Genomic DNA, 12,335 nt, shown 5'->3' with positions numbered 1-12,335 from the left:
GATGGTGTGTGTGTGTGTGTGTGTGTGTGTGTGTGTGTGTGTGTGTGTGTGTGTGTGTGTGTGTGTGTGTGTGTGTGTGTAATTTTAGGTAATAATTGCTAAATGTCGGAGTTGCATTAAACAATTGTCTTACCAGTATAACGAGTATGACGGGTCCCACGAAGCTGAAGATGAAGTAGTTGTCTGCCCTAAGCCAGCAGTATCGATCTGTTCCATAACTCAGAGGATCTATTATGCAAGAAATTGCAACAACTAGCAATGGACCGCCGTATGCTATTAAGTAGTACCAGCGTAGGCGGGATTTTTCAGCTTCAAACACTTCTATTAGCATTACATACAATTGAAAACCTACGGAGAAAATAATTAACGTTTGTTAGGTTACTCAGAATATCACGGGGTTAAGTTGGATATGTCTACAGTAATTATGAGAAAAATAGTAGTCCGATATAAAAAAAAAATTTTTTTAATTAATTAATTAGTTAAAAAAATTAATTAAAAAAATTAGTTAAAAAAAATTTCTTATCTTAAAATAAAATTATTTTTATAATAAATTTATTTTAAATTTATTAACATATATTTATTTTGTAATAAAAATTTCTCTTAAATTTTTTTCTTGGGACCAAAAAAAGCTGTAATTTTAAAATTTTCGTAGATAAACAAAATTAACTTGAATCGGAAAAAAAATTCTTGAACCAAGAATATAATTTTAATAAGTTTCATTGTCTTGAATCAAGACGAAAATTTCTTGAAGTAAAATTTATTTAAACCAAGAAAAATTTCTTAGTTTAAGAATTTTTTTACTCAAATCAAGAAAATTAAGTTTTTTAAAATTATTGACTTGATGTAAGTCAATTTTTTTTGTAGAGTTAAAAAAAATTTGAATTATTTAATTTCGAATATTTATTTTAAAATTACAGGGAAAATATTGTTCATATAAAAAAGTGATAAGAGACATTTTTTTTTATAAAATTGAATTATCTAAAACTTTTTTTATAAGACCAATATTTTCGGCGTGATAATAAATATTTAAGCCATTCTTTTTTAAATTAAGGAAAAAATCTCGACTCAGTTTAATTATTTTTTATTTTTTAACATACTTTTATTAATTTGACCGATTTTTATCTATTACAAAAAATTAGTTTTATTGAAAAAAAAATTTTTTAATAATTTCATTTTTAAAAATAAAATATTTTATGAAACAGTTTTTTTTTAATTTATTAAAAATATTTTAATACTTTTAATTCAAGTTTGCGATTTAATTAAACTGTGTTTATTAATTTTGCAAGCCACAATTTCTCTGAAGTATATAAAGTATATAACTAAGCTAAAAAGTTTAAACAACTCAATGATGAAAATAATAATGATAAAAAAAATCTTACCTTCGAGGAACATCCAGGCGAAGGCACAAAGAAAGAAGAAATGTAGGAGACCAGCGACAACGCCGCAGACAATTCTTTGGTCGGTTTGTCCGATCCCGCAAACAAATAATACTTCTGCGATAAGTAGACAGACACAAAGATTCTTATGAATGGTTGTCCGGTCCGACTGAAATGCATTGAAAAGTTGTTATGAAACTTTTGAAAGGTGAGTTACGTCGGGTATCCACATTATATTATCATAATAAAATAATGAAAATAATGCGATAATAGTCTGCCGTCTAAGCAGCTCTTTGTTTTATAAGTATAAGTACGTGACATTATATACCTTGAGTCCGCGAAACAGCTGAAATGTCATGATAGTGAGAACGAGACAGACAACCGAGATGATGCATCCGACGTAGGTGACGATTTGCAACGCGACTTGGTGCGTCATGTCCAGCTTAACCGCGTGGACGTCCATCAGGACCGCGAAGTTTGTCAGATGATTGCACTCGCAGACGGTGTGGGTCTCGTTGCTTCTTGTGGTGCGACAGCCTTGCTCCGACCAAACGCTGTAATTAATTTTATATTTAGTAAATTTATAATAATAATAACTAGCAACCTTGCAGTCACTATGTATATTATATTGATAAAATTTTCCTTTATTAAATAATGACTTTTGTTAAATTGCACTGTACTTTCTTAACTATTGACATTTTTAAATATATAAGCTCATCCCGATGTTACACTCATCAAGAGCTTTCATTTGAGTACCCACATGCATTTTTGATATATTTTTCATATATACATATATATATATAATATATCTAAATATATGAAATATATGAAAAATTGATGTGGGTACTCAAATAAAAGGTCTCGATGAGTGTAACATCGGGATGAGCTTATATCTTTAAAAATGTCAATAGTTCACAAGATACAAGGTCATTTTATAATTACGCATCTACAGATAGAGTATTTTCAAATGTAGCCTAAATACTTATCATAATAAATTGACACTAGAAAAAATTGGTTGATTTTTAAATTCTTTTGGTAATAAGTAATTAAAAATATTACAATCCATATAAAAGTCATAACAATAAGTAGTTCACATATTATTGTTCTTAGATCGTGACTTATTTATCATAGCTCACAGTATTTATTACATTTTTTTTAGTCAAAGTTTATTAATAACCGTAACATTAATAGTATAAACAGTAATAGTAAAATGAACAATAACAGTTTGAAGTAAGTATGAGTATAAGGATAATGTCATAGATTATTTATAGTTATTATCATTAGAAGTATTAGTTATGGAAATAGCAATAGGTAATAGCAATAGTTACCTCATTACGTAATCCCAGTACACACAAGTGGGATTAGTTACGTTTTCAACGGCGAGGTGCTCAAAATAGATACGAACTGGCTCGGATAGCTGCATGTGCCGACCTTTTCCCAGAGATGCCGAGATAACTTTGCTGTTGAGTATTCTGTTGCTGATATTCCGCGGAGAGCGGGCCTCCTCGTTCAGGCTCACGAACGAGTCCTCTATTTGAGGCTGGAGAATCTCCTCCAGCCGGTCGAATGCCATAAACACCAGCCTGACTATCCCGTCCTCGCTGCTGTTCTCCAGCAACGACTGCTTCGAGAGCTCCACGCGGTTGTTTGACACAGTCCACTTTTCTTGGACCGACTCCGGGGGGAAGATTTCTGACCCGCTGATTATATTGCGAATTTCTAGCACTCGCACTTCCATTACTGAAATTAATTTTTGGTTCAATAATTTTCTTTTAATGAAATAAAATTTTGCTTTATTCAATAATGACTTTTACTAAATTGTACTGTACTTTCTTAACTATTTTCATTTTTAAAGATATAAGCTCATCCCGACATTACACTCATCAAGAGCTTTTATTTGAGTACCCACATGCCTTTTCGATATATTTATCATATATAAATGTATATAATATATATATATATATATATATATATATATATATATATATATATATATATATATATATATATATATATAAATATATAAAATATATGAAAAACTGATGTGGGTATTCAAATGAAAGGTCTCGATGAGTGTAACATCAGAATGAGCTTATATCTTTAAAAATATCAATATAGTTGACAAGATACAAGCTCATTTCTTAATTATTAATATTTTTAAAGATGTAAGCTCATCCTGATGTTACACTCATCAAGAGCTTTCATTTGAGTACCCACATGCATTTTTTATATATTTTTCATATTCACATATATATATAATATATTTAAATATATGAAATATATGAAAAATTGATGTGGGTACTCAAATGAAAGGTCTCGATAAGTGTAACATCGGGATGAATTTATATCTTTAAAAATGGCAATAGTTCACAAGATACAAGGTCATTTCTTAATTATGTATCTAATAAAGTTCATTTTTTAAAAAACTCTTTGAATTAATTTTTGTTTCCATAATTCTTTATTTTTAATGAAATCAATTTTTTTTAAGACAAAAATATTTTTCTAATCTACAAAATTAACTTATATCTCAATATTTATCTTGTAAATAAAAATATAAATTAAAAAAAGTCTTTAATTAAGTAAAATATTAAAAAAATTATTTCTTTAGAAAATAATAAATTAATAGCAAATAAAATAAACTTACATATATTAGTTCCCTGCTGTACAAAAGTTTTCTGCTGATTAAGTGTTTCAGCCAGAAGAAAAGCGTTTTCCTCCAGCCCAATAAGCAGGGAGGTTGCGACTCTCATCTGCTCTTGATGGCTCAAGTCCTTCCAGGAGGCCATTTGAGCGGTATCAAGCAAGTTACTTCCAGTTCTAACGACACTTTGGAGCAACTCGGTAACGCTAACTTCTCTCTGCCTGGGGTCCTGATAATTCCTGATGTTCTGGGACATTTTCTCGGCCATGTTGCGGATTATTTTGGTGGTGGTCATCATGTCCCCGCCGTAGAGGATGCGGGTGTTGTCGGTGACGACGGCAAGCTCGGGGGCGATCGACAGGATGGTGTCGCCCTCGGAGACGCGGTTGTCCAGGGTAGTAAGCCAGAGGGTCCGGCACTCGCTGAGGTCCGGGGAGTCGCGGAACCACACCGCCGAGTCCTCCGTGGCGACACATTTCCACTTGGCCAGACCGTTAGCTCCGCCGGGACAACTTTGGAGCGCGATCTCTCCGGCTCGCGTCGCATTCCAGATGAGCTGCCGGGCTGCCGTTGGCGGACAAACCTGTCGGTTGTACTCGTGCCACTTGCCGTTCGAGTTGTGATCGGTATACGGAATGCTCGTCGACACTGAAATTATTTGCCACAGGTTACTTTTTTGGGTCTTTTATTTTTGGTAGAAATTAATTATCAGTTTGACCGAAACCTGCTGAGTCACGCTGACAACTGGTAGATACACCTTGCGTTTAACTTAAACTTAAACTCTAGATCTTTTAATCTTTTAAGTAAATAGGGGAACCCGGATAAAGTGAGATAACATCTAGGCTTTTCATCGACTTCTGGTTTAAATTAAAATATCATTCAAGTTTTACTTAACAAGTTTATTTTTTTAGACAAAAAAAATTTTTTTCCATTCTTGGTTGTTTTAAAAAAAAATTTAGGCTTTAATTTTTATGCAAAATAAAATTTTGATTTATTTTTCATCTTACTTTATCATAAATTGTCTTAATTAAACATTACAATCTTCATTTATTACCCAAATTAAAATTTTGGCATTTTTTATCAATCCAAACACTTTAAAAATGTTTTGCATTGATAGGATATAAAAAATAATGATTATTTTATCAATTTTTGATCTCATCTTATTCTAAATTGTCTTAATTAAAAATTAGTCTCTATTTTTTATCCAAATTAAAATTTCGACATTTTTTTATGAATTCATACTCTTTAAAAATGCTTTAAATTAATAAAATATAAAAAATAATGATTATTTTATCTATTCTTTAATTTGAATAAAAAATTGAAAATTTGTCAATTATTCGAAATTTTTTAAAATAACAATAAAAATTTTTACCAATAGGTCGCCGGCTGGTCTTCCATGATACATAACTGTGTTCAGTAGATGGCTCAGTGGTTACTGGAACAATGGGCGCGAGCGGGCTGACATTGTCCTTGGAAGAGGGCCTCAAATCATCCCTCTCGACGTCTTCAGTCTCATCGACAACAACTGGCCGAGCCGAGCTTGCCGGGCTGTCAATCAAAGCATTTAATTTTATTTCAAGCTCCGATGACTCGAATTGAATGACGGAGAATAATAGAATGTATAATTAAAATACATATATGAGAAAGAATACACATAGAGTGTTGAGTAGGTTAATGTAGGTGTATGAACTGACCTGGACGGGGTTGTTACGGACGGACCGAGGGTGGTTATAGCCGGGAGTTGAGCTGGGAAACTCGTTGTCCTGGATGGCGGTCTCACGCTGGGACTGCCCGTAGTCCATACACTTGGCTGAGTGGTTATCAACCACGGTGGACTTGGTCTTGATGTCGTTGTTGTCGTTGCAGCTGCAAATGTGTTACATTAAATTTTTTTACTTTTCTCCTCTGGCTTAACCCGTTGCGTCATTCTAGATTTTTACGCCCGGGTACCGAGGTCGACGGTCAGGCATGCGAGCTCGCGTCCTAGTGTTCCAACTTATATTATATTACAGAAAATAATAATAAAAGCCCAAGTCGAGGCTTTTTTTTTCGGACTTTTATTTCATTATTTTTTTTATATTGTCCTTAAAATTTTATCAAGGGCCATCGCAATAAAGGGTCTGCGTATTTTTTGAATAAACGGTTAATGATCAACTCGATTTTATTTTCCGTATTGTTTGTTTTTATTAAACTCACAAAAATTTTACGCGCTTATTGCTTTATGGTCATCGTCAAAAATATATCTCTTAAAATTTATAGCGTTGTTAAATACTTTCAGTCGTGAAAAAATTTATTTTATTTTCTTTTTTTTTTTATTAAAATTTTACGATTTAAATTTAATTATTATTTAGATAAAAAAAATTATGATACTGAAGTTAGCTAACATCTGTCAATTTTTAAAATTTTTATAACAAATTAATTACAACACTTACAAAGTATTTCTAAAAATTTTTACTAATAATTTTCTTTAATTTTTACATGTGAAATTTTTTTATTAAATTTTTTTCATAACAATTTAATTGTTGGAAAATTCTAAAAAAATTTCTAATGTTTGTCACCTTAAGTCTTATAAAAAATTTAATAACTTTTAAATATTTAAAAAAATCCGACGAGTTAATTAAAAATTTTTCTAAGAAATAAAACAAATTTTAAAAATAAAATTTCACAATAATAAAACGTGACTTTAAGTATAAAAATATTTACTCGAAAACCATGACTCACTATTAATAAGAGCTTGATAAAACTTATCAGCCATAGCAGTTAATATTTACCATTATTGTTTCTTCAGCACTAGATAATTCATTACTTGATAAAAAATACTCACCAGATTGACACTGATAATGGGCTTCGAGGTACTTAAGCGTACTGGGACAAGGGTCTCCAAAATGTACCGGCGAAGCTGTGATACTGCAGTTTTGTTTTAAATTGCACCTGAAGAGGCCGCGAAAAATCCAAAAATGTAATTAGTTACTCATTTAACAAACCAGAGTAACTGTCATGAATTTCACCTATTCAACTTTAAAAAAATAAACCCTCGGGAATAGAATTCTATCTTATATACAGTTAAGCCCATAAAATATGAAATAAAATCGAATCTCCGAGTAGATCACAACTTTTACGAGCTATCAAGATCGGTATGCATGTGTACAGATAAATACCCCGGATAATATTTATTTAATGATTATCATGGTAATCATCAGCGAGTACTGCTGCTAGCATGATCGCCGGAGCGACATAAGATTAATCTGATTTTAAGAGACGTATAAATAAAGAGTAATAACAGTCGCAGGTATCATTTTTCAGTGGTTTGAGGTCGGAGCTTGATCTAGCTGAATGTTAGAAGCTAGAAGCTGGAAGCTAGAAGCTGAAGGTAGTTTAAGCTAGTTTAAAAGGCTCACCACGTATCGACGTTCAGCCTCTCGTAAAACCTCAGGGCATTATCGTAGTTTTCTCGGAAGCTCTGAGGGAAAATGGGAATCGTGGCTTTTATCGTGTCGATTGATTTTTATTTGTCTCTGTATGCCGTAGACTGGCTCTATCTACTCTTTGCTCTTTCCATATACTTTTCGCTACTTTTTCAACGTTGTTTTAGTTTATTTTCATCCGAGGTGCTCCGAACTATACGCTGTTAAAGCTCAACCTGAAAACTATCCTTCTATTCCTTTCCTCGGTTCTACTTCTATTTCTATTCCACGCTGCACCGTATATTTCCTTGAGTTGACAATGAGAGAAAGAGCATCTGAGCGTTAGTACGGGAGATAAAGAAAAAGTTTATAAAAGTAAGAGGTACTCGATTCGATCCATTAGACCGAGCCGTGGATTTTACGTACTTACGTGCCTACATACACTAAGCTGTAAGCCGCTAGTCAGCTGACTCTCTCATTTACTTTTTTTCTCTTTACTTAACTTATACACTCTTTTATTTCACAAGCTTTCTCTTTCTCGCTTTGTTTTTCTTTTTACTCCTTCCTCGGGTTTTTATTTAATTTCTCTGTTCAGTTGCCCAAGAGCTAACTATTGCCTGACAGGGTATAGTAGGATACCAGCTAAGAGTACTTCTCTTTACTTCATGCCTATTGACCTATCGCACTGCTCGAGTAACGATTCAACTGGCCACGGCTAATGGAACTCCATTTCCCGGATAATAATAACGCTTTATGTTTATATTTATTTACGCGGAAAAAATTATTTTGTAGAATTTTTTCTTTGATTAAAGTCATTTTTTTCGGTGTTTTAATTTTTAGTTTAATTACACGGGCTCGCGTTTATTTTATTTAGGGGTGAAATTTTTTTTTTTTTTTGTAAGAAATAACTCAACAAACCTATACAGTGATATTGGGCCTCTATGTACTTTCCGGTCCCGGGGCATGGGTCCTCTTGAAAATATGTACTGCTTACTTCCACTGTGCACGATCGTTGCCCGTTACACCTATGATTTTCGGTAATGTTTAATTTTTAACGTCCTAATTTTTATTCTTTTGAATATTTAACGGTAGATTTTCCTTTCCTGGTTCTCGGTTTTAAAGTTGAAATTTTTTTAGTGGAAATTTACATGCGTGTTAGTACAAAAAAAATTATTTCAAGTAAAAATGTTTGCATCAAAATTTTTTATAAAATTTTTTTGTAAAAATTGTAGTGTAAAAAAAATTTTAATAAAAAAAAAAATAAAAAATAAAACAATAGTAAATTTAATAAATTAAAATTACACTTCTAGAGTACTGAGTCAATATAAAAAAAAAAAAAAAAAAAAAAAAAATAAAAAAATAAATGTCTTAAAAATAAATAAAAGTTTAATTTAAAAAATTTAAATAAAAATTAATTAAAAAAGCATGAATTAAAGTTTTACCAAATTACCAGGTTAAAACACAGATAGTTAGTTAACAGTTTAATAAAAAAAAAAATAAAGAGAACAAATATAAGATGTACTGTATGAGAAGGTTAAATATGTGAGTAGGAAGCTGAAAGCGTTTGATTATTAAACTTCCATATAACATTATCATATATCTGTTTATATAAATGAAATGGAGTAAATAATATCTGTTAAAATAGGATAATGTTGATTTAAATTAACGAGTGTATAGCAGTGTGTGGATAGTTTAGTTAGCAACTGGTTTTATCATATTTGGCGGTGCGAATCTCTCCAGTTGAGGATCTATCAGAGAGTTGAGTTATACGTTTAGTTATTATATATTATACGAGAGTTTGAGCAAGTTGAGTTGAGTTGAGTTGAGTTGAGTAACTTAACTTCTATTCAGTAGAGAAACAATAATAAAAAAGCGAATAAAAGGTAGCATCAAAGATATGGACTCGAGTTTAGATCTCGAGATCTCTCGCGCTCATCCCAGATCAAAGACAGAGCCAAAGATGCTCCAGGAGTAGTGATAGTAGTTAAATGGTACAAAGCCCGACCAGCAGAGCCAGAGAAGAGAGAGCCCACATATTGTATATTATATATTGTATATTATAAAACAGAAGAGGAAGACTGAGGACTAAAGAGCGAGAACCAAGAGCAAGACACTCGAGAGATAATCCCGGAGAAATAGTTGGTGCGTTTTAAACGAGAGTACTGTTGTTTTCATGGAAACCGATAAACATCCAGTGCATAGTGGTAACCCGAGTAGAGATCACCAGACTCTTTAAAATGACCATTTTGCCTGGAGGATATTCTTCTCATGCATCGCCCTTTTTTATCACATCGCTATCACTCTACTCTCTATTCTTTTCCTCAGCAGTTAAGTCAGCATAGCAGTTTAATATGTAGAGCAAGATCTGAATTATTATTGTACGAAATAAGTTGTACGCGACAGCTCCAACGGTTTAAACTGCGATCAAACACGAGAAACTGTCATTTAGAAATACTCCGGTTTATTGCATTATTAAATTTTATCGTTCGGGTTAGCTGAGAGTTCCAGTACTTTACTTTTCATATTGTCTTTTTATCCTCTCTATCTTGGATAGATAGATAGTAGAGTATAATACAAAGGCAGATTGAGACCGTGCCCTTTTACACTTTATATTTATGATTTAAATTTTTTACCCCCCGATTTATCAGACCTTCTATGTTAATAAGTATCATTGGATTTTTTATTAACCGTATACTGAGAGAAAAGTGCATAGTTAACTGAATCATAACATCACAATTATGAAAATATAGTTTTCTGAACTTTTTTATTGTAGTTACTCAAACTATGCATTAGTTTAAGTAACTATTGATAAGTAGTTAGGGTAGAAGTACCGTTTTTGGCCACTAGCACTATTTTTGGCCAGTTAACATTTGAATTAATTTATAAAAAATTGTAATATAATAACCATATTTTTGTTGAGTTTTAAAAAACTTATATTAAAACAAATTGAGTTTGTAATGGTTTATTAATATAAATTCATTTCTATCGTTTATTTGAACAATAAATGGCCATAAACGGTACAGTGGCCACAAACCGTTATAGGGTACTTCTACCCTATATCGACTATATTTTAATAAATATGTTTTTGTTATCGTGTTAAACAAAAAGTTATTAGGTGACTGAAAGGTTTTTACGGACAAAATCTCAGATAGCTAAACTGGAAGAGTCCTTCGTGCGTAACCAAAAGGTCTGAGTTCGATTCCCGGTCCGAGCTATCCGAATTATTTTTTCTGTTTTCTGAGTTAAAGTTAATCAAGATGGCTATTAAGCTGATATTTAACTGAAAATAGTTTAAGTAACTATCCATTGGGGTTCAATATAATAAATAATGTTAGGTACAAGAACTGCAATTAAATAGTGGTGATGCTATTTAACTAGATTTTCCCAGTTCAGTTGACCATATTTTTCTCTCAGTGATAAGCGCGTGATATAATGGACTAGAAGATAAAAGACCAGGGAGGTTTTTATGATAGTATTATATTATTATATTAGACTACGATAGGAAATCTGCCGAATCATCGGGTATTCTTCCTAGTCACCGAATAATTATTTTGTGGTACGACCCAGATTTATTAAAAACCGGAAAATCGATGGTGTAGATATATCGTAGGTTTTTACCGTTTTTCACAGGGCCACAGGGCGTGGATTTTTCAATTCATAATTCATATGTAGGATGGAATTTTTTTTTAAATACCTACACGGAGAAAATTTTATAGTAAAGTTTATTATCTAGTTATGTTAAAATCTATTAACTGAATTCGATAGTAGTAAATATTATTTAAATAATTAAGTAAACCATCTGAATTGTAGTATTTACTATCCTGATGGTAGCTGCTACTATTATGATGGTAATCAGTAATAATAACTGTTATTATTTTAATTAGTTACTACTATTATTAAAATCGTAATTCCTAATATAACCTGATGGTTATAGTTACCATCGGTAATAATAATAACTACTATCTAAGCTAGTAAAAAATATTAAAAAATTTAAGAATCTGCGTTACCGTGGATGCATTTATGAATAAACTAAAAGCAGCTGTATTGCACAAAAAATCGGGATTAAATTCGGATTGAAATTATATTTAAATTTTTATTTGTTTAAAACAAGTTTCAACGTCAAATTTTTGAAAAAAATTTGAAATTTCCAAAAAAATCAAAATTTTTAATAAAATTCAAATTTAGAAAAAAAATTTTTAATCTTCAAAAAAATCAAATTTTCAAAAAAAAATTTTGAAGGGAATTTCAAATATTTTAATATTTCAAAGAAAAAAATGTACATTAGCTGAAATATGGATGTAAATAAAGGATTTAATTAAGTAAATTTATATTATTTTTTTTTTCAGAATTTTTACAATCTGAGATGGTTACAGTTACCATCTTCGATTGTAACAGTTATAATTTATAATAATTACAATTATTATTTTTGATAATAATCGTTACCATTATTAATAGTAACTATTACAATTGTCAATGATACCACCTATTATTTTGTTACCAATTTATTTTATTACCATTTTAGATTTAGTAGGAGTTACTATTTTTGTATAGTAGGTAGTATAATTAATTTTTCTCCGTGTAGTTTAGGCTTTCGTGTTTGGACTGTTAGTTTTTACTTGTTTTAAAGTCACACAAGATTTTTTTTTTTTAAATTACCTGTTGAACTAATGAACTATTATTAATTTTTTTATGTAAAAATTAGTTTGTTTTATTTTATTTTTTTGGTCAATTATAGAAAAATTTTAATTTAAATGAAAAAAAATATAAGTGTGTCTTAATTATGACAGATAAATATAAAAATAATTACATTTGAAATATTAAAAATTATTTTGGCCAATTTTCTAGATGAGAAAATAAATTTTTAATAATTATTTTCAGTACAGCCATATCAGTGGCGTTAATTGCAAATAACAA

The 12,335-nt window shown here is 30.9% G+C and overlaps 1 protein-coding gene across 8 annotated transcripts in view; it reads right to left on the bottom strand.

Moving 5' to 3' along the window:
- Positions 1–12,335, bottom strand: part of LOC123269366 (latrophilin Cirl-like) — a 256,846-nt gene that overhangs the window by 9,554 nt on the left and 234,957 nt on the right. For 7 of the 8 annotated variants that reach the window (XM_044734995.1, XM_044734994.1, XM_044734999.1 and 4 more), the window contains 8 exons: positions 6,842–6,948; positions 5,712–5,883; positions 5,390–5,565; positions 4,021–4,665; positions 2,705–3,116; positions 1,705–1,930; positions 1,380–1,545; positions 134–348 (listed from right to left, as the gene is read on the bottom strand). In XM_044734995.1, the coding sequence (XP_044590930.1) occupies positions 134–348; positions 1,380–1,545; positions 1,705–1,930; positions 2,705–3,116; positions 4,021–4,665; positions 5,390–5,565; positions 5,712–5,883; positions 6,842–6,948 (2,119 nt within the window). Of the gene's footprint in view, positions 1–133; positions 349–1,379; positions 1,546–1,704; positions 1,931–2,704; positions 3,117–4,020; positions 4,666–5,389; positions 5,566–5,711; positions 5,884–6,841; positions 6,949–8,339; positions 8,447–12,335 lie in introns of all 8 variants that reach the window. The other variant, XM_044734996.1, reaches the window with a different exon arrangement.

The sequence above is a fragment of the Cotesia glomerata genome, linkage group LG7, assembly GCF_020080835.1.
Source record: "Cotesia glomerata isolate CgM1 linkage group LG7, MPM_Cglom_v2.3, whole genome shotgun sequence".
In the NCBI taxonomy this organism is placed as follows: domain Eukaryota; kingdom Metazoa; phylum Arthropoda; class Insecta; order Hymenoptera; family Braconidae; genus Cotesia; species Cotesia glomerata.
This window is presented reverse-complemented; position numbering and strand designations above follow the sequence as displayed.